Source organism: Dromaius novaehollandiae, chromosome 2 (genome assembly GCF_036370855.1).
Source record: "Dromaius novaehollandiae isolate bDroNov1 chromosome 2, bDroNov1.hap1, whole genome shotgun sequence".
Lineage (NCBI taxonomy): Eukaryota > Metazoa > Chordata > Aves > Casuariiformes > Dromaiidae > Dromaius > Dromaius novaehollandiae.
In genome coordinates, this window is record NC_088099.1 from 44,975,244 (window position 1) to 45,002,477 (window position 27,234).

Genomic DNA, 27,234 nt, shown 5'->3' on the forward strand with positions numbered 1-27,234 from the left:
AATAGGCAAAGATGGAAAATAGTTTTATCATGTGCCAGAGAATATCTGAGAAAGAGGCTAAGTTCTTTACAATCACTTCCCACCAGTTGTGTTTTATAAACTTTATTTTCTTCTAAGGGCAAACTTCTCACAAAGAATGCCTCATGATAGTAAGAGAGATGCAAAAGGAAAAATTTGATGCCTTTTGCTTCGCAGAAGTTGCAGAATATTGTTTGTAATAAAAACTGAATGAATGCCATTTAAATACCTATGCTTCACGCTAATCATTCTTTCTTTTTATCTTTGGCTTTTCTTTTCGGTTCATGAAAATACTTTCTTCAGGCTCAGGTAAGAGTTTCTAAAATAGAGAGATAACCTTAACATGTGCTTCCTGATTACCTTGTCTGCTCTTTTCTGTAATGTATCTTAAAGAAATGTATGGAACACTATGTAAATTACTCTATAAAACAATATTGCAAATCTATATTCAAATCTAAGCCTGATGATAATGCCAGTATGCAAAATATGTTAGAATGATTTTAAGTATCCACAATTAAAATTTTTTTAATGTAAATAAAGCAGTGTGTTAGCATAATTTACACTGAGCTCATCTCTCTTTAGAAATACCAAAACCCCCATGACCAGTAACAGTAGGATGGAGTAGTTGAGGGGAGGTTTGAAGTACAGAAGTATAGTTTTTTGGACCATTTTTCCGAAAGGTGTGTCAGACACTTAGCCTAGGTTAAAGATTTTGTATGTCAGTCATGGTGGTGTTATCAGTGCAAATGGTATGGCGAGGACTTAGTGGTAGAAAAAAGAAGGGAATCTCTCATTAGATGTCTTAGCTTCTGGGTTTTTTTTTTTTTTTTTTTTTTTTTATTCCTATAGTTTTGCATCAAGTATTTTATCTGTATTATTGCTACAACCTCTTCATCAGCAACTTCTATAGACATCGAATTGTCACTGGTTACTCTTATCATAAAGGGCAGTAGGAATACTTTTGATTGTATCTCAGCATGATCACTGTTGCATGTGTATTTTATTTATATGCAACAAAACTGACACTCGATGTCGATTCCAGGTCTACGAGGTAGTCCCATGCCACAGTGACTGCAGTCAGCACATATGGGTTACTGAGCCCTGGAGTGTCTGCAAAGTGACCAATGTGGACTTAGAAGAGAATTGTGGGGAAGGTGTTCAAACCAGAAAAGTCAGGTAAAACAACATTGCTTCTCCCCGAGTTTAGAGAAAAACCTTCACTGTGAATCATGTTTGTATTTAATTCTATGTAATTCTATCTCATGTATAGCATAAGTCTGTCCATGGTATTTTGGACCAGAACTTTGGCTGTAGAAGTCTGCATGGCTTCAGTAAATGTAGTATAGGTCTATCTATTGGCTAAGATCTAGGTCTTGATTTCTTTTTTATAAACTAGTGTGTATAATATTTTTTATACTAATACCAATACTGTAACGTATTTTTACGGCCTTTCTGAAAGACAAAATGGCCCTCTTTCTATATGAAGTTGTGATTTGAAAAAAAAAGAACCTTCTAGGTACATATACACTCAGGATTAATAATAGCCCTTATTACAGGAAAGAGTGGCAAAAGCGAATGGAGTGAAATAGGAGAGTCCAGACATCTTCTGTTGTTTATTGAACCTGATCCAAGCATCTTGTATGCTCGTCAGCTTAAAGTTCTAATCAAAGGCTAATTAAAATTAGTCTTACATGGTGTGATACACAGCAAGTAAATCAGTTGAATGTGTATTATTTTCTGGGGCTAACTACAAACTAACACACATTTTGAGATTATAAATTTGAATAATACAAAAACATAATTTGAATTCAGTTTGAAGGACCCAGTAGCAATAAACTGCGAAATGTTCTCTTTCCCTGCCACAAGTACTTAGGAACGGCTGCACTTCACAAGATTTTGTTCACAATTGCACTGTTTCTTCAGTGTAAATATTTACTTCAAGAAGATTACAGTATTAATTTTTGCTTGACCAATGTTAGAAAAATCTATGCACAACTCTTCTCACAGAATAGCAACTATATTCCTAGTAAGAATTCTCTTAAAAAAAAAAGCTTTCAGTATGAAACATCAGAATTAATCAGTCCTTATGTTGAAAAATGGACTTTAGCACCACTATCAAAGGTAAAGAAAGAAAATGATTTCAGCCCCTTGGAGGGGGCCATTAGAATACTAATTCCACAAAGCAGATATATGCAGATGCAGGATCTCTTGTGTTCACCTTAGAAAACAATATATTTCATAAAATATTTTTCAAGAATTAATTTAGACTAACAATATAAGCTCTTTGAGTGTAAAGAAAATAATGTAATTGAATGGAGTTTGCAGTTCTGGAAAACAAATGCAAGCATCCTTAATTCGAATGATCCTAGTCATGTGCTAGTCAGTCTTCTGCTGATAGATGGGAGGGATAAGTTAACATTAGTTTTGTTTGGACTGGAAATACTGTGGGATCAGGACTGTCATCTTTTTCAGCTCTGAAAAACTGAGCATGCGCAGGTTCTGATCTTGACTGGGCCTCCAGCTTATTATTGTTTAATATAATGATAATTAAAAAGCATCTGTGTGAATTAGGGCTTTGCCATAGAAAAGGCTTAATATATCTAGAATTAAATTATCAGTTGAATCATACAGATCACATGTCTAAGCTGTAGAGGACTCATGTTATGCAGTCTTACTGGTGAGTTAGCGTCAAATAGATCACTTGCCTGGAAGCTCTCAGCAAATCACCAATAGTGAATGTCTGAATTCTGCATTCCAGCTGCAGTTCTTTATATGGCTGTCATCTGGAAAATAGGAGGTTACCTTTGGTTTGTCAGCTTTTCTTGGTTATTCTGTATCAATACTTAGTTCTGTTACTGCAATTAATTGACAGTTGTTACCAGCTGACAAAAAGTTAAAATGCCTCAGAATAAGATATTGTATGAAATCCATGACAAATGCAGTTTATGTGCAGTCCTTTTTTCCAGGTGCATGCTAAACACCGTGGATGGTCCTTCTGACACTGTAGAGGACTATCTGTGTGATCCTGAAGAGATGCCGCTTGGTGCTAGAAAATGCACATTACCATGTCCTGAAGACTGTGTTGTGTCTGAATGGGGACCATGGTCTCGATGTACTTTGGTAAGGAATGTATTTCAGTGTAACATTTACAATTTTAGGAAGATACATATATTTATTTATTTTTATTTATTTATTTTTTTATTTATATGAATTATTGTGGAAAGATGCTGAATAAGCAGTGGATACACATGTCAATCTTTGCATTTACTGTCATCTTTATGATCATTGATAGCTGGTTGCAAATCAGGTGTGTCGGTATTTCTCATAAGGTGAAATTGTTCTGTAAAAGTGCTTCCTATTAAAAAAAAAATCACCAGTGGTCATTTTTCACTGTGGGGTAGGTTCTGGGTGGGCCAGTTTTGTCAGTGGCTAGGGAGCCCAGCTTTCAGTCTAGCCACGGCCTTTCCATAGCAGTGTAGTCATCGTACTAAAAATGGCAGTATCCTCTAAAGAGCAAAAGGCTACATAGATAAAGGGTAAGCATATAAAAAGAGTTCTGGGTCTCCTCTCAAAGAGAAATGTCAAAAAAAAAATAAAAATTAAAAAACTTTTTTCAGGTCCAAACATGAAAAAGTTTTTCAGGACCTCTAAGTACTTAAACTCTGGTGCGCTGTAGTATGCCATTAGCAAAGTGAGCATCTGAACATCAAGTTTATGGGTGTAATAATTTCAAAGCACTATTACTGAAATATGAACCACTTAGGGAAATATGAAGCTGTTATCTGAGTAATCAGAGGGTATTTCATCTTGGGTGTTACAGAGGTGAAACAACAGACTAAATTCTTTCTGAATAAACAAGGAAATAGTTTCTCTTAGGCAACAACATAGTGCTGTTATTTTACATTTACGTTCTGTGAAGAGGTTGCTTAAAGGACTGTTATAGTACTTCATTAAAAGGTATCAGGGTACTGAAGTATCAAAGCTAGTTGTTTCTAATTTCCATTTCAAGCCGTGCAATGGAAGTAATGTCCGCGAAAGGTCAGCAGAGTCTTTGAGACAACCAGATGATGGAAAGTCTTGTCCTGCTGCCACTGAGACAGAACCCTGCACCTTGAACAAAAACTGCTACCACTATGATTACAACGTGACAGGTATTTTGTGAAGTTATAATCTAGTAACAGCTTGGGGAAACGCACTTAGAGGAAAGCTGCTTCTTCTGACATTTAGTACAGCAGATGCATAAAGGAATGCATTTCAGATGGCCTCACCTAGTTAGAAGTTGGCTTGGTCTAGAGGTCATTACCTCTAGATTCAGCAGAAATGCCATACAGCCATACCTTATTCTTGCCTGGTATAGTTAGCAAAATCTCTTATTCTGCTGTTGTTTCTCAGGTGAAGGGTTTAGGCGTGTGTATGTAGAGGGCAGGAGAGAGGGAAGGACTACAACATAGTTCCATTCACTTTAAAGGACAGATTTTTTCTGCTTTCTATTCTTATACAGTGAGCTGTGTTGTTCATACTGAAAACCAGTTCAGGCTATTTGATTCAGATAAAATATTATTGGAGGTTTTGCAACCTGGGTTAATGTGCCTGCTGTAACTCCAGGGAATTTATTTCTATGATCTTTTTGTGATTTGCTCAAAATCCATGCAGATAAAACCAAATATGGACTTTTCAGGAAGGCATCATGTCACTGACAGTAACACTGCGGTATCTGTGGCTATTTCCAAAAACGTGTGACAGATGGGCTCCACAAGCCTTTGCATGTGTTAAAGTTGCTTATGAGGATTATTTTAGGCTATCAGAATTAGAATTAAATGTGAGATTGGATCATTGAGACTGTTATCTAAAATGCCTGCTATCCTAATGATTTCCTTGTTTCCAGACTGGAGCACATGTCAGCTCAGCGAGAAAGCTGTCTGTGGTAATGGTATCAAAACACGAATGCTAGATTGTGTTCGCAGTGATGGCAAATCAGTTGACCTGAAGTACTGTGAAGAGGTGAGTGGGTACCTGTGAGTAAGCTCCTTTCTGAAGGTGCTAATTAATGCTGAGCCATTCTATACTGTGTGTAACCCATCTTCACCAGATGTTTCTCAACGTTATTCATGGATTGTTAAGTACCTCTGAAATGAGCTGTGCCATCATCAGAGATTTTTTTTTTTATACAATTTCCTTTGGTTACTAGTAAGTGCTTCCAAGAAGGAATGCTAATTATTACGTCCTGAAGGAAATGACTTAGAAACAAGAATTAATAAAGTAGAATAAAAGTAGTAAATCTTAATCAGAATACTAATCATAATCCTAATTTGATATAATTTCTGTGTAGAGCTTTGGACAGCTGTCAGTATCAATCATTTGCTCAATGTGTTGGAAAATATTTGTCACATGCTATTCTGCAGCTGGGCTGAATGCTGACTTCTTGTCTCCAGCTGTGCTATGCAGAAGATACCAAAGCTAGTGTGAGAAAATGTGCAGCAAGAATGATATATTAATGGAATAGAAACATATATGGAGAAGTGATCTTCAGAGATAGGACACTTTAAATTTTAAGAGCCATTTTGTAAATGTTCAAATTAGCTGTTCAAACATGACAGCACTATTTTTCTTGCACTTTGTGGGTCTGTCTTAGTGTTTTCAATTGCATGGAGATAGTAACATGAAGAAAAATGTGGAAAAAAACATGAGTATTGCATTAAGAGCAATCTTACACCCCATTCTGACAGAAAGTAACTGAACTTACTTCAGCTACCATTCCACCACTGCTGTGTCCTTCAACATCAAAAACAAAGGCATTTACAATGGGGGACTGAGTGTCCTCCACAGCAGCTTTGTCACCAACACCTTTCCTAAGGGACCTTCCTGGCTAGTAGCTGCTCTTCAGGATGTGCCTAGAGAGAAGGGAGACTTCTCAGAAGTGGAGGGAGTCAGGAAACCATCACTTATCTTGGAAAGCGTTTTTTTAATGTGTGTCCAACCTACTTATGCCTCTCCAACTCCTTCCAACATCCTAGATTTCTGAATCTATAGGTTGTTAGCAAAAGCAGGAGGTTTGAGCTGAGGTTGGCAGTCTACTTTTGTGCCAGGTCCCTCCTTCACACACGCCTCTTGGGATTATAATCAAGTCTAATAATTTGACAATTTATGTCTTAGGGAAAAACTCAAGATCTGTCCACCTGCCAGCAAGCTTCTCTGAAGTTAACAGTGTAATGCATTAAAAGAAAAAAAAAATATCTCTCAGGTTATTTGTAAGAGACTGCAGTATTGATTAATTCATACCAAGACATGATATAAAATATATATCCATTCAAATGAATATTTCAACAGAAAGAATATGCTTTATGAGATTATAAGGGGGAATATATTTCTTCTACCATAAAGCCATGAAAACATTACTATTATTAACCAAGGAATTGGAGCAAAACTTAGGACAAATGAAATCTCACTGCAGAAAACCTCTAGAACTTTCTTATATTTAATAAATGAAAGTTCATTAGCCAGAAAGCTAATTAGGGAAACAGATAATAAACAGGAATTTCGAAAACTACTTGCCGTAAATTACCAGACAACAGACATCACTGCAGTTGGATCCTGGCTTTATCAGCAACCCCTGAGACACAGCCTTATTTACCCTTCTGATTTGCTAGGCTGTATAGAGATGCATCTTCCTGAAGAAAGCTCTGATCTGCTCCCCAGTCTTACTGTTCAAGACTACTTGATAAATTATGGATGTGTAAGCAATGGTACAGCAAGGTCAAAGGCTGATCCAATAACTGTGAGGAGTCAAATCTGTTAACCTGATTAACAAGAAAGCCAAGCTGTTCAGATCTTCCCAGTCCCTTCATTGTAAAGATGTGAAAGTGAACTCTGACTCTCCAGGTCATGGGAGGACAGTATGCAAGAAACTATCAAATGCATTTATGTGCTGTGCACTTCCCGCTAATCTAATCAGAGGTGGTCTGTCAGGTATTTTGTTGTGTTTTTGCATTGTAAGGGCAGTGTATCTCCACTGTAGAGGGATTAAATAAAGTTCAAAGTAAGGAACATATGGTTAGAATGGTTGATGATAAGAGAAAGATGAATTAATTTTGTAAAGACGGAACCAATGGAATTTCCAATATCCAATATCAGAAAAGTTGGTATTAGACATATCAGTTTAGCACAAGTGTTGTTTAATTTAGATGTGGATACATTTACAGGATTATGATTGTTGTGTTTTTGTTATATGAAAAGAAGAGAGATCAGGATAGCTAAACCTACCCTGAGTCCTTAAAAAATGAAGGTCCCCAATTGCATTTTTTTTTAAATTTCTATATAATATGCCGTTCAAGAAACTAACAAAAACCCTAGGTGAAAAAACTCTTCACACTGTCTCCTGACTATCACTGTCGCTAGGCATGAGCATCAGCATAGTTCAATACGAAAATTTCCTCAGAGCCCCTGTGTTGTAGTGGTTGCTTTGCTACTGTGTTCCAGATGATCTCGTGTTCACTCCAGGCAATCAGCTAAAGGAGCTAGCCGTCATCCTGATTACTGCCAGGATAAATCAATTTCTAGAGCTTACTTCCAAGGCCTAGTTATGTTAACATAGTTCCCTTCAAACTCTGAAGGCACAGTAATACTGGATTACTTGGTCTCTAACTCTACGAAATTAGCACATCACAAGAACTTTTCCATGAATATTTGAAAATCAAATCACCTAAAGCAAGCTGGTCCTAGTCATATTCATATTTATGGGCTTATTTTTGTTCATTTACCTCCAATTACAGATCAGAAGAGCCTAGAGAACAGCAGTTTTGTCTGTATTAGATCAGATTACATGATTAACCTCCAGCAGAGGTTAATCTGTAGTGCCTAACATCCGTATAAACATGTATAGATACTTTTTGTGGATACCACATCACAGAGTTTACAGAGAATGCCAGTTTGGCAGCCTGCTGCCCCACCGCATACAAGCAGGAGTACAGGACACTCAGTGTTACCGTCTGCTGTAATTTCAGTACTTGACTTTCACTAATCAGAAACTATCACTCACCCAAAGCAGAGGCTTTTTCAGATAAGGGAGCTGTTGAATACTTTTCCAAATGTTTAGTCAGCCACATTTTCTAAGGCCTGCAAGCTTAACTGGAGCTTAATCTTTCATCAGCTGAAAGAAGGAGAGGCATGAGAAGAGAATATGGGATTAATATCAAATGAGAAAATTTGCAAAACTGCAAAATGTTCCCCAAATCTATTTCAGAAGCATTTCAGCATCTAAGACTTGCAAAAGGCAGATTGCTGTGGGTAATCTGACCTTCAGCTTTCTCCTCTTCACCTTCAGTATTTCTCTTGGGCTTTTCCTTCTCTAGCTGCCAAAGTCCAGCTGAGAAGCCAGCCTTGAAAGAAAACAGTCATGTTTCTGTAATTGCAGGGGATCAGTTCAGCAGCCTTTCAAGCCTGTGCTCAGAAAATTTGACCTAAGTGCTGACTTCAAAGCTTGTTGTCTAGCTTCCTAAATATCCAAATTCCAGATTATCCAGAGATGTCAAGTGTCCCCTGCATGAAAGAGCATCATTATGCCGTGCAGCAGAGAAAAGCCCAGAACTCGTTCTTTGATGTATAAAAGAGAACAGAGGTCTAAAACCCCATTTGTCTCCTTAAGTGGTACTGCAAATGCAAATTTAAGACTTGGTGAGTCTACCAGGGCAAGATGTTTCCAGCACTTGTGGTAGTTTATTTATAGAGGACATGTTAATGTTGTTCCTAATTATTGTTCCATACTTGTATTTAGTAGGAAATAGTGTTTTTATTTCCATTTTAAAGTCTTAACTGCTGGTTTTATATCATTAACCTTTGTGGTGGTTGCAGTTACTAGATTGGAAATGTCTAGTTTGCTTTTGGATTAGAATTCAGCAAATCTCACTAGCATTTTTTTTAAACCATTGGGGGATTTACCTACTTAAAGATATTTGCAGCTTCCAGGAATTCTGAAAGGCCTCGATGGGATCAAGGTCTGCTGTAGAAGGCCAATGAAGAAGAAAATCTTTTATGATTGGAAGCTGAAGATCTGTTCATATTGGCAGAATTGATTTTCTTTCATATTTGATATCATATATTCTAAAAGCCACCTATCCTTTTAATTCATTTTGAAGCTGTGCAGGCTGCAGGGATAATTGTCATGCTGGTATTTATGCCGTCATGTTTATTCACTCTTGCATTCATTTGGAATGGGCAGAATATCTCTTGTCTTCCCAGCTGGATGAGGAAAATCTGGAGCAGGTGAGCTAAGGAGGACAGAGAAGAGGCTGCACCGGGTCAGAGCTGAGGGCTGTGAGCGCAGCCGCTACCTCGAAGTGGGGCCACAAAACTCTCCCTTCCCTGCGAGGGTTCACTGGCCTTTTTAGAGTCAGGCTGATTCCCGCCCCGAGAAGAGCTCAGTACAGACAGTGGCACGGGAGAAGCTATTTTAGGGAGGAAGTGCAAGTTTGACTCTTTTCCGTGGTCCATTCCCTCATATTCTTCCAGCGTCCGCAGCTGTTGTAGTAGGGAGATTAGAGGATTCTGTTTCTTGCAGAGCTTTTTAGGAAAACCATCATTTTTTTTAAACAGGTAATTGTCAATGTTTTTGTATACAGTACAGTGGATAGTATTAACATATGTAATAAACTTAAACACCACATTGGAAAAAACAGAGACGTAAGCAAGTGCCTGGGAAAAGTAAGAAGACACCAAACATACACAATTCTTCTATCTACTCTTTTCCCAGCCTCCAGCTGTTTTCAGCTCTTGGCCTTGTTAGCCACACATGGTTTCTATATGTTTACTAAACTTCAAATTTATCTTCCATTCATTTGTGCAGTCTCTGGAACTCACGTAAGCTTTTATCATCTACAGCATTAGACAAACAAATTGACTACCCATTGCATATTCAGCCCCCTCCTTTTATTAGGAAGTAGTACTAATTTTGGAATAATATGTTTTAGCCCAAGGAACATCCTTGAACTAAAGTTCAGCGGTTACAGCAGATGATAGTTCAGAATTTGTATATTACTATTTTCAAATTACTGTATTGATACCTCTAAAATTGCTTTGTCATTTAGCCACTGTACAAAGTAAGATTACAGAGTGGAAACCCTCCATTTTTAGGCTCTGATTTAGAAAACAATTGACAAAAATGAGATTTAAGTATGTACTTAAAAATCAACATATGCATTAGGACTGTCTTGAAATGAGATTTTAAATGTCCTGATTGTTTTCCTTTTTATTTAAGTCATGACTTCATGTTTGTTTAAAGCTTTAGCCCTCTCAGATTCCAAACACATAGACTGCGTTGGTGACACAGACTGAATGTTACATGCTGACCGCTGCATATTTTCTTTCAGCTCGATTTGGAGAAGACGTGGCAGATGAATACATCGTGCGTAGTGGAATGCCCTGTAAACTGTCAGCTCTCTGACTGGTCCCCTTGGTCTAAGTGCTCGCAGACATGTGGCCTTACAGGTCAGTGTGTGTTCCTGGTATAGTTCAAAGACTGAGCTTTTTTTTTTTTTTTTACATAAAAGCAATAATATGTTTTTGCAGAACTAGAAAATGTGGTTGGTTAGGGAGAATGATGGAATCTGAATCAACCTTACTTATGGAAATAATATGCCTCAGTGAGACTATGTTTACTTAAGATGAGGAGAACTTGGCCTAGAATTGTCTCTGACTCTGGGAACAGAGTGAGATATAAAGAATGATATATTGAGACCAAAATAAACACAATTTTATTTCTCAGCTAGAGGGGAGCAATTTCCTCTTAAGTTTAATTAATGGTGAGATTAGAACAACTAAACTTTTAGAAGTGCATTGTTAAACCCACCGACAACTGTAGTCCTCAAACGTGGAAGAAGATGTGGGGGAGGAGGTTGCTTTCACTGTGATCACATTAATTTGATTTTTCCAAAATTTGTTTTTAATCAGTGTCCAAGTTTTTAAAATTAAATCTGTGTCAGAGCATGTATATCAAAGGCACACTCTAGTTATGGAGCAACTCTTGCTATTTTTTTGTGCTGAAATAGCCTATTGATTTCTCAGGATAAGGACTTGCAGTGAGCATTGTGCCAGGCAATTAAGATATACAGACTTCTGAAGGATAAAGGTAGAAGCCTTTGTATGAACCCTATTTGTTGTAAAACCATATCTGGGATATGTCAATATAGATATTTGAAGGTTAGCAGTGTATGAAATCCCCAATCAGCTATTGGGCTTATAATAAAATGATGAACCCTTCATGGAAGTGCTTGAAACATAAATGTAAATAAAGCGACAATGTCTGCTATATTTTGTCCTCTGGTTCTATCTTATAATTTTAAAAGGGAGCAATGTTACTGGGTGAGACTTGGGGCAGGGGGAGGAGAATTGTTCCTTCTCTGAACTGAGCATCCTCAAGGAGAAAACTATCCAGGCTGCAGGGTGAGCTAAGAGAAGAAGTGAAGGAGACAGAGACCTTAGCAAAAAAATCCACCAGCAATGGGGAGACTGCTTCCAGGGGAAGACAGGCAGGAAGAAAAATGTCTTTGTGGTGGTAGGGCACAGAGTTTGCTGTAACCCTGCTGGTGTAGTCTAAAGCCACATCTGGAAGCACAAGCTAGCCCTCCGCAGAAAGAGTGGGCAGAGAGGGACAGGTTTATAACTCAATGTTATAAACAAGTTTTTGTAAATTTTATAAACTTAATATTTCTAATCTGCTTTATTTCATGTCTTTAAGTTTTCTCTACTTAATACATTAATTGTATTAGTCTTTACTCTGATGAAACCTGGCTTTTTGTGTTTATAAACATCTGTTGGTGTTCCTTGGTGAGTGCATTAAATGGAAATGTCTAGGCAAAAATGCCAGAAAACTCTGGCCATGTCAGGATCCCATCAAAAAGAGCTATGGATATTTTTTACGATAACAGTTAATAATTTGGTACTGCAGTGTCTAACAACCTAATGATGTTTTAGTGCTTGACATTACCTCTCAAAAACTGACTTCTACTTTAAGGATATTCACAATAATCCTTATAGAGTTCCTTCTTATTAAGGGAAAAAATGGATGAGAATGGAGCTAATGGCTCTGTTGAAGACTTAATATGTTGCCAGATTTTCATTTTACCAGCTTCTGTTCAAATACGTGACCAGAGCTGTTGACCAGATATTTTTCTGAATAGGAACTATTATTCCTGTGCTTTTTTCAAAACTTGAAGGTGGGTTGCTATGAGAAATGACAGTGCTTTTGAAGTGATAGAAGTTACTTGTAAAAGTGAAAAAAAATACTTTAAATAATAATTTGAAATAGCTTTCAAATTTTCAGTGCTTTTAATAAATGCTAATAAGCTCACATGTAAGTCTTGAAGTTGCCCTTTTCCTAATAAACAGGCAGTTGGGAGAATTAATAAATAGGTTTAATTGTTATTTTATGATAAATAATGGCAACCTGATAAACTTAGAGACCTCAAAGCTAGATTGCTGTCTTGCACCCATGCAAATGCCCATGAAGTTTAAGAAAAATTCTGTGTATAAGAATTTTGCTCTGTGTTGCTCTTTGCTGGGTTGTTTCCAGTACTGTTTAAGAAAATCTTTTTCTCTCCTGTGACATCTCAATTGAAGCAGCTCTGAAGCCAAGATTGATGAGGCTCTGCTTGTAAAACATCTTTCCAACTAGCTGCAATAGACATGGGTGTCTAGGAGGTTGATATAGTTCTGCCACTGCATTGTAGCTTATGTAGCTTGCTCTCAGCAAAAGATTTGTGTCCATGATCATGAAAGTATTCAATTCCAAATGCATTACATTAAAATGTGTAATTAGACATGAATTGTTTTGGCCAGCTAACCCCAGGTGTTCAGTAGGTAAGTCTGTGTAATGCCTTACAGTTTATTAGAAGTCTCAATTTACAAATTTTAATATGTAAATTTTGTTTCAGACTTGGTGCATATATTTATTCATGTATAGATTAAAATACCAGAGCTATGTTGTTTTTACAGAAACCCTTGCAAGGTGCCAAGTCTAGAGCAGCCGTTTAACCACTACTTTTGGCACACAAAAATTCCCTTTGGTTTTCACATAACTTCTCTTCATAGTGAAGCATAATGGTCTAATGTCCAGTTTAAGATGAAAGAAGCAGGAGTCACCAAAAGGATAAAAATGTTTTCCTCTTTCCGTTTATAGAAGTATTAGAAATAGAAACTGTATCTCAGTGATGCTGGGTAGTGTGCTACTCTTGGTTGAAGAGAAAATTAATGTTGGATAAACGTATTGTATTTCAATTTTATTTGGGCCTGAATAAAGTATCCTTCATCCCCTGCCTTTAATATTACCTGGATAGACAGAGAGGGAAAGTTGCAAGCCGCTGCTGTTGTTGCTGGAATCAAACCATCATATGACACATGATTTGGTATTAACTCAGGGAAAAAACAAACGTGTTGTGCCCTTTTAGCATCAAAGTCCAGATGAATCAAGAGTCAGAATCTCCATAGAAGTCACAAATAAATCAGCTCAGCAGGACTGTCTCATTCAGGAGTATTTTGCCCCAGGCTTCTGAACTAGGAAATTACTATTTATGTTTCCTGTTACAGGAACAATCTGAAATCCTAATCAGACATCCTCCTGCTCTTCTTGCAGTACAAACAAATGATGAAGTGTCTGACTCAGAAAATGTAAAATCCATGTAACATACAAGCCAAGAGATCCACTTTACAATCTAGTTTGTCAGTGTGAAATTATATTATTCAAACGCAAAGCTTTTCACCAAAATAGAACCATCTTGAGGAATAAGTCAGTCTACCTACTTTGTTTTTACTTATATTGCTTTCTCTTATTTACAGGAAAAATGATCAGAAGAAGAACCATAAATCAGCCATTTCAGGGGGATGGGAGGCCTTGTCCTTCTCAGATGGAGCAGTTCAAACCCTGTCCAGTAAAACCTTGTTATCGATGGCAATATGGCCAGTGGTCTGAATGCAAAGTAGAGGTAAAAGCCGTAAAGGACTTTGAAGTTCTTGTGTTCATGTATCTAGGCATATCTGTGATATACTTGGATACCTACTGCACAATAGCGTAGCTGATTTGCTTCCGTATTGCTCATGCAAAAACTGAATAAATGTTTGTTCTTAGCGTTCCTATTTGTCAGTAGATATAAGTGGCCTAGAGATAGCAAAGAATAAAGGTTACACTTTGTACCTGAGCAATATCTGTGCTAATAGATTGAAATCCCACAGTGAAGGGGTTTGTGTGGAATAGGTTTCCATCCTTCTCCTGAAAAAGACAGCCTCATGCTAGAAGAGATCTTCCCTTCAGATACTGCCATGGTTGCAATTTAAAGGCATAAGCCTAGCTCCATACTTTAAGAAACAGCAGTAACAGCCAGCAGAATGTTTTTTGATCTCAGAAGTAGAGAGTAATGCCATTTTTTCCTTTCTGCTGCAATGAATAAGTAGATAGGCAAAAATTAATAGGAGACACAATGACATCTAACTTGGATTTAATTTTTCAAGGCTCTAACACACACTGCGTAAGTCCATTTCATTGTTCAATGCCTAAGAAAGCACTGAAGAGGTAGTCAGGAAAGACTGGCATTTTTTTCTGTGCAGCATCCACATGTCTCCTCCTTCCCCAGGATGCTCAATGTGGAGAGGGGACACGAGTGAGGAACATTTCCTGCGTGGTTTTTGATGGATCGATTGAAGATGTTGGCAAAGTAGTAGATGAGGAATTCTGTGGCGAAGTAGAGCCTATTATAGATGGTAATAAGAAGATGGTACTTGAGGAAGCATGCACCGTCCCTTGTCCAGGTACCAAAGCTATTCAAATAAATATTGTTGCATTTCAACATTGTTTGGGTATCGTTACCATTATCAGTGACTAAGATAAGCCACAGGCAATGAAATCTTTCTCACATGCTATACTGGGCTATTCCATCAAATGACCAACACAGTTACTTTCCAGGAGCAGCTTCATGACAGTAAATCAATTTGAAAAAAATGCATGTTTTGAAATTATACAGAAGTCTCAGCCACAGGTTACACCTAATAAGAATAAATTTTTTTCCTCAAAATATTTCAAAATAGAACTTGTATTTAACTCTACAGGAGAAGGTGCTTGCTAAATATTAGTTTGAAGCTTAGACCACATAACAGCTTTATTAGTAATGTTAACAGGGCTTAAGAGCTTGCTGCCTTTTACAGGGGACTGTGGAAACCAAGCTAAGGAGCCTTATTATTGTTGAAAGGGGCTATTCCGAATGAAACTCATATCTTGATTTTTGAGAAAATTTGTGCGTTTCTAGCTCCTTAACTTGCCAGACATGACATGCACTGTCATTGCCCTTGTAGACCAAATCCAAGGGAGCTGTTGTAGATGATCAGTTCCATGATCCCAATTCTAAGGATTATGAGCTCTTAACAGCTGCTTAATTTTCAGTAAACCCCCTCCAGTTCATTTTAAGCACTTATTTGTAGAATTTGATGTCTATTGCTGCTGTTTAGTAGAGTCGTTACTGATATATTTTCAGAGGTGGTGATTAACTCCTTCAGTTCTTAAATAATGCAGCTATCATTCCATACCAACACTGTGTTTTATTCTTTTGGAACTGTCTTCCTTCTCAGAAATATTCTTCCAATTTATTTCAGATTGGACTGAAGGTAAAGGTGCCTCAGCAAATAGAAAATAATTGAAAACAGAGAGGCTTTCAGCACTGCTTTTTGTTTAGAAGTATCATAGGAACTTTAATTTAGATTACTCACAGCTGTGGCATTTCAGTATTTCCATTGCATACTTGTCACATATTTCTACTTATTAAATGAAAATTAGAAGAATAAAAAAGCTCATAATTATGTTTTCTTGTTAGTCAAATTTTAAAAATATAGCTTCTTATTGCTTGATTTTACCATTTTGCTTAACAGCAACCTATGCTTGAACAATCTCACATTTAGCCAGCAAGGATAACTGCCCTGTGGGGATGTGCTAATGATACACTCCAGCTAATGTTTCCAAAAATCACTACTTGCTTTCCTATTATGTATACATCAGTTCTTCAATTATTCATTTCTTCACATGCTTTCCTAATGTTGGCAAATAGAATTCCTTCATTAATCAGGCATCTGGTCAACACGGTACTGATTATATCTGTCATCAGTATAATGCAAGGTAGCATGAATTTTTAATAATTCTTTCACTGAAATAATGAGAACTAAGAGGTTTTTTATGAGTCTGTGTACAGTCTAGTCCCATTTTATACAGCAGTTTTAACAAAATGGTCTCTTTATGTTGTGCCTCAGATCTTTAAATGTTCTTTAGCCAGTCATGCTAATTAATGTCATTAGTATAATTTTTATTTTTTGGTTTTAGACTATAGCATTCTACAGATTCCTATTATCCTAACACACAGTAACCAGAGTAGACATATCAATTGCCTTTCCATTTCCCTTTCTTGCAAAGAATGTTACAGCAGTAGCTTCTTTTCAATATACTCTTTCGGTAGACTTAAAAAAATACTCTGTTTAAAGAACTTCTTCATGAGGATAAGCAACAATTAATCTTCTTTTTAAAGCTAGACAATTTTTTTTATCTTTCTAAGATCAAAGAAGAATCATCAAAATCATATGTAAAATTAAACTAAGGCATATATATATATTTACAAAAAAATAAATGTAAAGTGGGGTGTTGTTCAGAATTTCAAAATGAGAGTAGTCACATGGGAATGCTGCAGAATGCTACGCAGCTTTAGAATAAACAGGCTTCTGGATCACCTTTTTTAAAATATTTTCTGCTGTGCATATATTCAGATAGGTTTCAAATTATCATGTTCTGTTAAGAATAAATCAAGTCTAAAATGAGAAGTGAAAGAAGCTAAATGGAAGGAATGAAAATTAAGAAGCAGGATTTGGACATTTTTGTCCAAGACACCGTCATGCTGAGAACACTTCATATATGGTGATCTGTCATCTTATTATAAAATTATTACTTGACAGGGGACTGTTATTTGAAAGAGTGGTCAGAATGGAGCCTTTGCCAGTTAACCTGTGTTAATGGGGAGGACCTTGGCTTTGGAGGGATACAAGTCCGGTCTCGGGCAGTGATCATTCAAGAATTAGAGAATCAACACCTCTGTCCAGAACAGGCTTTGGAAACACGACCGTGCAGTGGTAAGCACCAAAATACACTTACTGTAAGAGTGATATGAAAAAAATACAGAATAGTAGTATTGTTTTCTTCCAGTTCAGAATATCAAAATTGGAGAGAAAAGGGTTCGATAGCCATAGAAATGCACTTAATTTTTTTTCTGAAACAGAATTATGAAACAGAAAAACCTTGAAAATGTTATAAAATGCTAACCATTGTATTTTGGGGCTTTAGTTGCAATCCTTTGGGAACTGTTGATCTCATTTTAATAATGAAATTCCATTTTGTGATTTGGGAAAAAATAATTGGCTTATTTCCTTATAATTTCTTAATTAAAAAAATGTCCTTCAAGTCTTGATACATAACCAAATTTGAATTTCCCTTTTCCCTTTGAATTGCTCTTAATCGCGTGAAAACAACATTGAAAAGCCTCCATCATGCTTACTACTGAATAGAGCATCTAGGAAAAGAGATTTCTGGTCCACACATTTCTTGTCTATTCTAACTGTGCCAGACAAATGGGGAAAAATAAATTTATATTTACAAATGAGGGAACTATGGGTCAGAACGATTGGCTGATTTATCCCAGTGAGTGAGGGGCGTGCAGTAGAGCTGAGATGTGAATCCAGGTCAGGCCAAGTGCTTAAATCACCAGACCACGTCATCATGCGCTCGAGCAGTGACTGAGGCCCAGAGCTACCGTGGAAGAATCCTAACTCCTAAAATACTCTTGCACAACAGATGGGCCACAACCATTACAAGGCTGTTGGAAACACCTGCTTTTCCTGTTAGCTGTACTGGGCTTACCCCATGTGCAGAACATGATAATTAGTGTCTGGGAGATATATAATCTATTCTGTATGTCTGGTAAGCACAGGAGACCTTGCAGGGCCTGCATGTGTGCAGTACACCATCTTCAGTTCCTAGGTGAAGGAAGGGGCCCATTTAGCCATAAAAGATGTTTCATTTTTCTTAATTAGAATTAGAGCTGCTACTGATGAGTGTGGCTGACAGTAGTAGCCTAAAGTCATGTCACCAAATCTCTTGAATGGTCAATGTTGTCTGTACAGATGGCCAGTGTTATGAGTACAAGTGGATGGCTAGCCCGTGGAAGGGGTCTTCTCGAACGGTGTGGTGCCAAAGGTCAGATGGCTTAAATGTCACAGGTAACTACTCTTTTTGTATACACAGAGAAGCTTAGAAAACATCTTTTTTCCAACAGGTAGAAAGATCTTTTGAAAGGATCTGCCAGAAACCCTCTGTAGCCACTAGGAACACTTGTTCCTAATGTATTAATTCATGTGGTGTTGTCTTGAATTATCATGTTATCGCATACCAAAGACTTCAGTTCTTTTCCAGAATTATGCAGAATTATGTAATGCTCAAAGTAAACATAAAATATTATCTTCTATATTGGACCTGGAATGTTTTGCATTATGTATTTTCTCTGTAGTCATTTATATTCTTCTAGATTTAGGATTTCAGATTTCAAGCCCTACAACAAACAGAGCTTTTTATGTATTCAAGTGTATATGTTTTCTGTGTACTTTTCAATGCCTAAACAGAGCCAGAGAGATTTAATGGTTGATAATATCATGCATATATCATATACTTCCATGGAAGTACAAAATATCAGATTTTAATAAATACATTAATATAGATGGATTAATTTAAGTCAATGGGATAAACCTATACCAAAATACTTGAGTAGTCCAAGGCATTCACCTTTTGGATGTAGTTATTTTTGGTGCAAATTGAAGTACAAACCAGCATGAATTAAGAATGAACTGAGGTCTCTGAATTCAAGCAAATCTTCATATGTATCTTATTATTATATAAATTTGTTTATCAGAATTGGGGATTCATTAGGGCTGAGATTTTTGCATTAATTGTTTAAATAATTTTAATATCCATCCCCATGAGAGTACAGTAATCCCAGAGATCATAAGCCCTTCCTCAATGCCAGTCACTATCAGGTCAGTCACAGGAGTAGGACTCTAATTCATGGACTTCTAGTACAATACTTCTTAACAATTGAATTCAGCACTACTGTCTGTTGAGACAGTATTATTTTTACAAGGTTTTGAAATAATATCTGGCAGACCAAAGTCTCTTTTGTAAATGTCACCTTGTGCTGTAAAAAATGTTAAAATCCATCATCTTCATACCAAATGCAACAGGGCAGTATTTATGCACTTCGATTGCTTTCTGCCTAGCTAAGACGCTTGTGTGGTAAGAAAAACTATAAATAGGAATCCTCATTGAGAATAATATATTATGTGATCTATTAAAGGTTCTATAGGTCTACAAAATAAATAGCATTTTGGAGATTATGGCTCTGAGATGTTAAAAAGTAGAATTTATTCATAAATCAAAATCAGTCACATATAAATAATAATTTGTTCTGGTATGACTGAATACAGCCATGTGAAAACTCTAGGAAAGAGAATTGTATAACTTTGTGTTGCCAACAGATTTTTCATGATGTGCTTCTATATATCTACATGGATACATGGAATTCTTGTGTATGATAAGTTCCATTATTTTGGCTGTGTTAAAGCCTCATAATTATTTTCTGATTTTAAGATTTGTTTATTCTTCTAAATGGGTTTAATATAAATGATAATTTGGCCTTTATAAGACATGGAGGTAAATGAAACATAGAGGGAAAAAAGCATGCTTGGTTACCAAAGAAATATCATATCAGACTAATGGAAACTGGCTGTTTTAAATAAGGAAAAGCAGCAGAAATAGTGTACTTAGAATATCAGAGAAATATCTGATGCAATGCCCTTTGCATTAATATTAATCAGGCTGGAAAAGATGAGAATTACAAAGCAGATAAACTATCAGAAAGCAAGATGGTAACAAATCAAAACTGAGAAGAGATTGGTTAGGTATGGGGTAAATTACTTGCTCAGTCTGAGGACTTAGTTTATTAATTTAATTAAATGGGCTTATCACAAAAAATGTAGGCATGGTTATTAATTTGTTAATAGATGGTTTGAGAACGTTAGTACCTTTCTGATTTGAAATGTAAATGAGTGGAATACTCTAGAGGAGTGTGAAACTAAATTTTTGATATGTTCCTGACTGTTTTCGAACAAAGCACTTAAATATAACATTCCGTTGAAACTTCTGTGCATGAAGGATACAATAGTGAACCAGATTGCAAACTCAGTATCATGGGGTTTTGAAAGTTTTGCTTTTAAATGACAATATTTAAGAGTTCGTACCGATAGATACACACACGTGATTGACTTAAATGGAGATTACATATTTTGACCTAGAATCAAACCGTATCGTAGATTACCATGTTTCTTTGCTGCCTCATTACTGCATGTCTGACTACAAAGTAGTATATTTTCAGTTAGACATGATCAAAGTTTTATTACAAGTGCTGTTTGTATTTTAAGGCCTTTGACTTTTTTTTTTTTTTTTTGGCATAGTATTATTGTGCTGAATAGTTGTTTTTTGCTTGAAGGTGTTGTTTCCCATGGGCGATGAAGCAGCTCTTTCTTCTGCAGCTCCCTGGATGACTGATATTTTATTACATAGATGCTCACAGGCATGTGATTTCTATGCTAGGATGTACAATTTTACGTTGTGGGGGGTGGGAAAAACTTATGGCAACTAGCAGGGTTTTCTTTGTTCTTCATCAGCCATCCTGTTAACACTTCGATCTAGCAAAATAGCTAGAATAACTACATCTAACTGCATCTGCTGTGGTTGTGACCAACGTCAGCTATCAGGATTTCATCATCATATCACACCAGCATAAGAATGTAATTAATCTGAGAGACGCAAGAGAAGCGGGCCTATCACAGTATAAATTTTAAACTATGTGATGCATATTCCTCTTCCGTAAGAAGGAAGCCCAGGTACATTCACATTGATTCTAAATTTATTTTAAAGTCATTCTGGCTGAAATGATAGTGAAAGCCTGATTGTGTGCATTGGTCCTTAACAATAACTCTGCACTGTACATAAAGCTTTAGCAATGAGAACAAGAGTTGTATAAAAAGGAAAAGGACTGAAGATGATTATTCTGATATCATAGCATTCAGTATATGTTTTACTGAGAGTACTTCCTTCCTTCTGAAAAACCTTCCATACACTAGCAAGTGTGGCTTCATAAAAGACAAAAATGAACAAAAGTGACTACAGCAGCAGAAGACAAGTACCAATTCATAAAGTGGATGATTAGTGTGTCTTCAGTGTAACAGGCAAAGATGTAGGACAAAAATAGGCTTTTCTTTGTGGCCACAGTTTTAATGTGTGAGTCATAAGGAGGGTCCTAGAAAATCAAAATCTCTTCCCTCAAGCACCACCAAACATTTAAACTGTTTCTTGAGCAAATCACAGAAGAAATAAGTAGAAAAACAAAAGCTTCACTTGCCAAATATTAGTTTGCTAAATTGCACATCAATACACATATCGTATCCTTACTCTACCTACGAGAAAATACCTGAGACCCCTTTTCATTCACCTTGGAATAAGAGTAGCACTCTTAAATTCAAATCAGCAAGAAGATGGTAATCTGTGACATACTGTAGTAAGTAATGACTTCAGTAATTTCATCAGTGGTGAGGTATTACCATGTCAAACTATAATTTTCTGTCCTACAGGGGGCTGTTTAGTGATGCGCCAACCAGATGCTGACAGGTCATGTAGTCCACCGTGCAGTCAACCCCACGCTTACTGTAGTGAGGTATGTGCTACTGCGTTGGAGCAGAAAACACCCCCAGGAGTTCCTTCCACACATCTCTTTGCATTACAAAGGTTGCACCAACAAAAGTATTCTCAGAAACTTTGCTAGTCATTATTTTGTTAAAGTCAACCTCAGACTGTTTTCTGCCTTTCCATGAAATGTTGAAACATCAGTGTTGATTCAGTAAGATCCTGCATAAAAATATATGAAGACGTGTATTCTCCAGGCTAGCACTCATCAAAACAGTCTTCTCTTCCAGTCATCCATGTTGTTATCATTTATACCTCATGGAAAACTGTGTTTTTCTGCCACATAGTGTCAAACACTTGTTCCCTACAGACTAGGACATGCAGTTGTGAAGATGGATACACTGAAGTCATGTCCTCCAATGGTACGCTCGAGCAGTGCACGCTCATCCCAGTGGTGGTGATCCCCACCATGGAGGACAAAAAGGGAGATGTGAAAACCAGTCGAGCTGTGAACCCCACCCAGCCCTCCAGTAACCAGTCAGGACGAGGAAGGACCTGGTTTCTGCAGCCTTTTGGGCCAGGTGAAGTCATACAATGAGCAGTTCTTCATGCTGAGTACTGCTGCAGGGGCTGGCATTTACATTTTTGTGATGCCAAGGAAGAAAAGCAAAATCCTTAAGTGTTCATTTAAGAAGACAGTCATCTGCCCTGATTAAAACAAAGGAAGAGGCATAAGTAAAGGCCTACCCTCTCTGCTACTCCATCAGTATATTTAATGAAATCTTGTATTACAGAAGGTTTCCTTTTATTCACTGCCACTTCTTAAAATTTACAGAAGCTATTTGAAAGGTGACTTTAGAAGGGAGTTGACTGCAAAGGGGCAAGGCAGGATATTAGATTATGCTTTTTCAACCAATAGTGCAGCTGAAAGAGTAAAAAGGTAGTACTGAAGTCTCTAAGGGATGCATAAAATTTACAGTCTTGGTATAAATTGCAAGGAAAACATTGGTGTAGATATACTAATGCTTTTCTGCCATACCCATATTTAAACTAATTCATGTTAGACAAGAGCTAACCATAATCATGATATTCAGCGTAGGCATGCTCTAAGTCACTATATAGGCAACCCTTGCACTTATGACTGACCATATTCTTTAGAGCTGAGCAAGCACTTGTGTGCAGGAGTGGTAAGATATACAGCACAAGACAGTTAGCACAAGACAATTAAAAAGAATTGATAAAGTCCATCATGTAGTCAGATGTCAGTAAATATTTCCTGATACTGTTAAGTGTTGACATAAATAAAACTATGTTTCAGTAAAATAATTCCACAGAAAGAGATACGATGTTTTCCCAAAATGTTCATTGTATCAAGAGAGCAATTGGTTATCTTCTTACGGGTCTTCTAAATCGTATAGAGCTAAATATTCTAACAAATATTAGAGATCATTTTAAGTGTCTGGTAGTCTTAATAGCTTTCTAAAGCTTTCATGAATGTTTTTAATCTAAAAATGGAAAATATTATCTTTACATGCATAATGCCTGCAATGCTGCAAAGCTGAGAACTACAGCAATCCTTTTTGATAAGCAAATTAAAGCATATTCAGGTTAGAAATACTTGTGTAAGATCCCATTAGCCCTAGATAGTATTTACTGTTGCTTGTATTGGGATACAGTATTTGAATCCTGCAATAAAATGGTCTTTCCTCCAATTAGTTAATACTTTAATCCACATTAAGCTGTTCTGCTTTTCCTTTTTTTAAAAAAATAGCATCTTACCATATATACGTTGTCATTTAGTCATATCTCCACCTAAAAAGGTCAGAGGTCAGGCTGTAGCAGTCAGAGTACCCACAATAACCAAATATCAGGCAGTTGCTGTCAGCTGTTCAGAAATGTGGATGCTCATGTGACCTCAGACAGTTGCGTGGGTTTTTTTAAAAAAGGGAACAGTTGAGAGGTTTTATGAAGCTTCACCAATTTTTCAGTAATTCCTAATTTTATTTAGTAAGGAAACATAACTCAGCACAATAAAAACAATGGTATTTTGTAGAACTAATACTCTTTGCAGAAAAAGTGTGAGCAAATGTGGAAAAAAGCAAACATTTTGCACTTCAGATGGGGTTAAGGACTGATTGTTTCCATTCCAGAATTGAGTAACCACTGGAAAGATTCTCCTTTACTCTATCATGGTTATTCCATTCCTTGGAGTTTCTAAGTGTGCCTTTAAAATCATTCTTTCACCCCCTTAAATAATACTACAGTTCTGGAAAGGAAGGTATTCAAACAGGTGTCCTCTTCAGGTGTCTTTGCTAAAGTAACACCTAGAACAGCTGTGTTTGAGAGGCCTATTCCCTTGTATATTTAGAAAAATAAGCTATCCAGAGGGAATTCAGAGTACCTGAATTAGGTGCCTGAAGATGGATAATATGAGTTAACACAGTTCTCTGCTTTGACAAAAAAAGATAAATCCATACACAAGGTAATGCTAGTCTTTTTTTCAAGGAAAAAGCACTATTTTAAAACAAGCAAACCAAAACAAACTGAAACAAAACAAAACAAAACTCTAACTTTCCCCTATGGAAATAAGACAAAGAGGAAAGACGATAACCTATTTAGCAGTAATGAAGTCTGAATTACCATCATACAGATACTGGTCAGGTCAGGTCAAATCTGCTGCTTCTATCCATCTTTTAACCATCAGTTATTTCAATGCTACAAGTTATAATGTTTCATTAGGTAAATTGATGTAATGGAGCTAAAATGTTTTTATATTAGCCTTGAGCAAGTTGTCCACGTGACTGCAAGACTTTGGATTGTTGGAGAACAGAGAAGGCTCCAGTGAACTGGAACAAAATCAGTCCAACTAATTTCAATTATTATCAAGCTGTAGAAGCATCAACTGCGTTGATAATGCCTTTTCATTTCTACAGAGCTATTGGGAAACAACAAGTGTTTGGTCAGAAGTGCAAAATTTTAGCTGTGTTTGCTTAGCATGATATTGACAGTAACATGATATTTTGTAAGAGACTAGGAAATGACTTCATGAAATAATAATTTTGTCTCTTGTAAGTGAAATATTCAGGTTTTTGTTAAGTTTTCATTGACAATGAAGTGTAAAAGGGCTAGCTAGACTCTTGAAAAAGAATGTTTTCAATTATCAGTTTAGAAATGTTAAAATGAGTCAAATGAAAGTAGTGTGAGTCAGATAACATGTGTTGGTCTCAGGTTATGAAATGCTTATTTTGGGGTTTAGAGCAAAACCCCAGAGAAGGTCACACCAGCTCTTCCTTCATTTTTCCTGGGATTAGCAAGTGCACTTAGGATCAAGGCAAATAGCAAAGTGGAATGTATACCTCAGACTGCAGGGACACTGTGCCCCAAAATAAGGAAATGAGGAAAAACAGACAATAAAGGTATCTGAGAACAGAGAAGTAAATAGCAGCAAAAGTGGAAAGAACAGGCAGATTGATTTGCCAGAGCTGAAACTGAAACACTGGCTGCGTTTTGTGGGGAGCTGTGTTCCTGCCATGCTGCCTGTGCCCCGTGGTGCCCTGCTCCTTTGGGATTATCAGGACTTCAGCTGAGGAGCAGAGAAAATAAAGCCTGAGCAGGCTCCACAGGAGACCTCACTGCTCAGAAAGCCTGGAGAGTGCATAAAACCCAAGCTATCGTGCAGTTATTTAGCAGAATCTACTACCATTAAGCTGTAATCGTGCTGGTGAAGGCATTTATTTGGGATTTTAAAAGTATTTCTATACTATTTTAGAACTAATAATTCAACAAGACTAACTCAAGCACTACTGACTAACATTCATTCCTTTTAGATGGGAGGCTGAAGACCTGGGTTTATGGTGTAGCTGCTGGTGCATTTGTTTTACTCATCTTTATTGTTTCTATGATCTATCTAGCCTGGTGAGTTCTTTAATTATTTACAAACAAGCAGTCACACACAGACTATAATGCAACATTTACATACACAGCCATGGAAACTGCAGGCAGTTCTATGAACTGCAGTGTTTAAATTTCCATGTGCTGTTGCCAACGCTCAGGTTGGTGGTTGTTAGTGGGCTACAATAGTAGTCCATATGGTGGATACATACATAGTCTCTTGGTGTCAGGAAAACTTCTTACAGATATGGGCTATCTTAGTGTATGGATTATTTTTCCTCAATTTATGTCTGTTAATGACTGCATCCCATGATAATTTTATCGCAGCACCATCACAATGCAGAGAGGAAGGGAAAGAGTGAAATTTAGTGGCTAGGCAAGTTGCATTTGGTATTTGAAGGGATAAAGAGATACACAAAGAAGAAAAGGCTGGAAACTTTCTTGTGTTTTTCATACAAGAAATACTGTTTTGTTGCAAATCATCTTGCATTAGAAAGCAATGATTTTTTTGCAAGAACACATCACTTTTGATGATTCTCTTACTCAAGTTTTTTGGGTCCAATTTGGAATTTCTGATCCAAATGACAGGGCAGATTATACATATCCTGAACAAGGATCCTTAATCACCAGGCTATACTGCATTAGCAGGCACTTGGAGGAGGGGAGGATTAGTAAACTTTCCCCACAGTCTCAGTTCTGTCTAAGTAAGGGACAAAATCTTTTATTTTTTGAGGGAAAGAAAGCCTATTAGCCCGACAACACCATAAATTCTTCAGACTGGAATCTGTGGCCACCGCAAGCCCCTGAAACAACTGTTCTGGGAAGATAGGTTTAGATTTTGACAACCTAAGAAGTGACACATCTGAGAGAAACTTTTTGAACAAGGGTGAGGCCTGAGAAGGCCTAATTTAAAGAAATACTAATATTACACTCTAAAAGAAGATGAGTACTACTAAAGAGTATATATTCTATACAAAAAAAAGTGCAAACAGACTTTTTCCTTTGGTTTGGTAGCTTTTTTAAAACTATGTGAAATGGGTTGGAAATACTGCTGAATTAAAAACTAATTTAAGGCTAGCTAGGGCACGGTTATGGCTACCAACCCCAACCTGTTTACAGCTCCTTTGATTATAAGGTCTAAAATTAACCTTAGTCATTTTGGCAAGTATAATGAGATACACTCATGAAAAGGATAACTACCCAAGATGAAACTCTAATGGCAAAACCCTTGATGTGTCAAGAGAGGTTAAGACCTAAATCACATAATTAAAGAAAAAAAAAAACTGTTTGTGGTACACCACTATTCCGCTGTGCATTCTGGGGTTTTCCGAAAACAAGTGATCTTGCAGGATTATCCATCTCCTGCCGAGGATTTCATCAAGTCACATCAGTACCATAACAGTCTGTTTCTCAACAATTGAGCATTGAATTGGTGTTGCTTTGGGTTGTTAAAGGGATAATTACAGATCAAAGTGAAGTTTTTAGGCAACCCAGCGTTGAACCCAACCAACAATCAAATGCATTAG

General features: G+C 36.9%; 1 protein-coding gene across 1 annotated transcript in view; it reads left to right on the plus strand.

Annotated features, from left to right (window-relative positions):
* THSD7A (thrombospondin type 1 domain containing 7A) overlaps window positions 1-27,234 on the plus strand; it is a 284,135-nt gene that overhangs the window by 253,040 nt on the left and 3,861 nt on the right. The window contains exons 19-30 of the mRNA XM_064506365.1: window positions 1,061-1,194; window positions 2,985-3,138; window positions 4,028-4,169; window positions 4,904-5,019; window positions 10,380-10,497; window positions 13,843-13,988; window positions 14,634-14,808; window positions 16,987-17,160; window positions 18,208-18,303; window positions 21,766-21,848; window positions 22,188-22,398; window positions 25,645-25,732. Coding sequence (XP_064362435.1) covers window positions 1,061-1,194; window positions 2,985-3,138; window positions 4,028-4,169; window positions 4,904-5,019; window positions 10,380-10,497; window positions 13,843-13,988; window positions 14,634-14,808; window positions 16,987-17,160; window positions 18,208-18,303; window positions 21,766-21,848; window positions 22,188-22,398; window positions 25,645-25,732 — 1,637 coding nt within the window. The remainder of the gene's footprint in view (window positions 1-1,060; window positions 1,195-2,984; window positions 3,139-4,027; window positions 4,170-4,903; window positions 5,020-10,379; window positions 10,498-13,842; window positions 13,989-14,633; window positions 14,809-16,986; window positions 17,161-18,207; window positions 18,304-21,765; window positions 21,849-22,187; window positions 22,399-25,644; window positions 25,733-27,234) is intronic.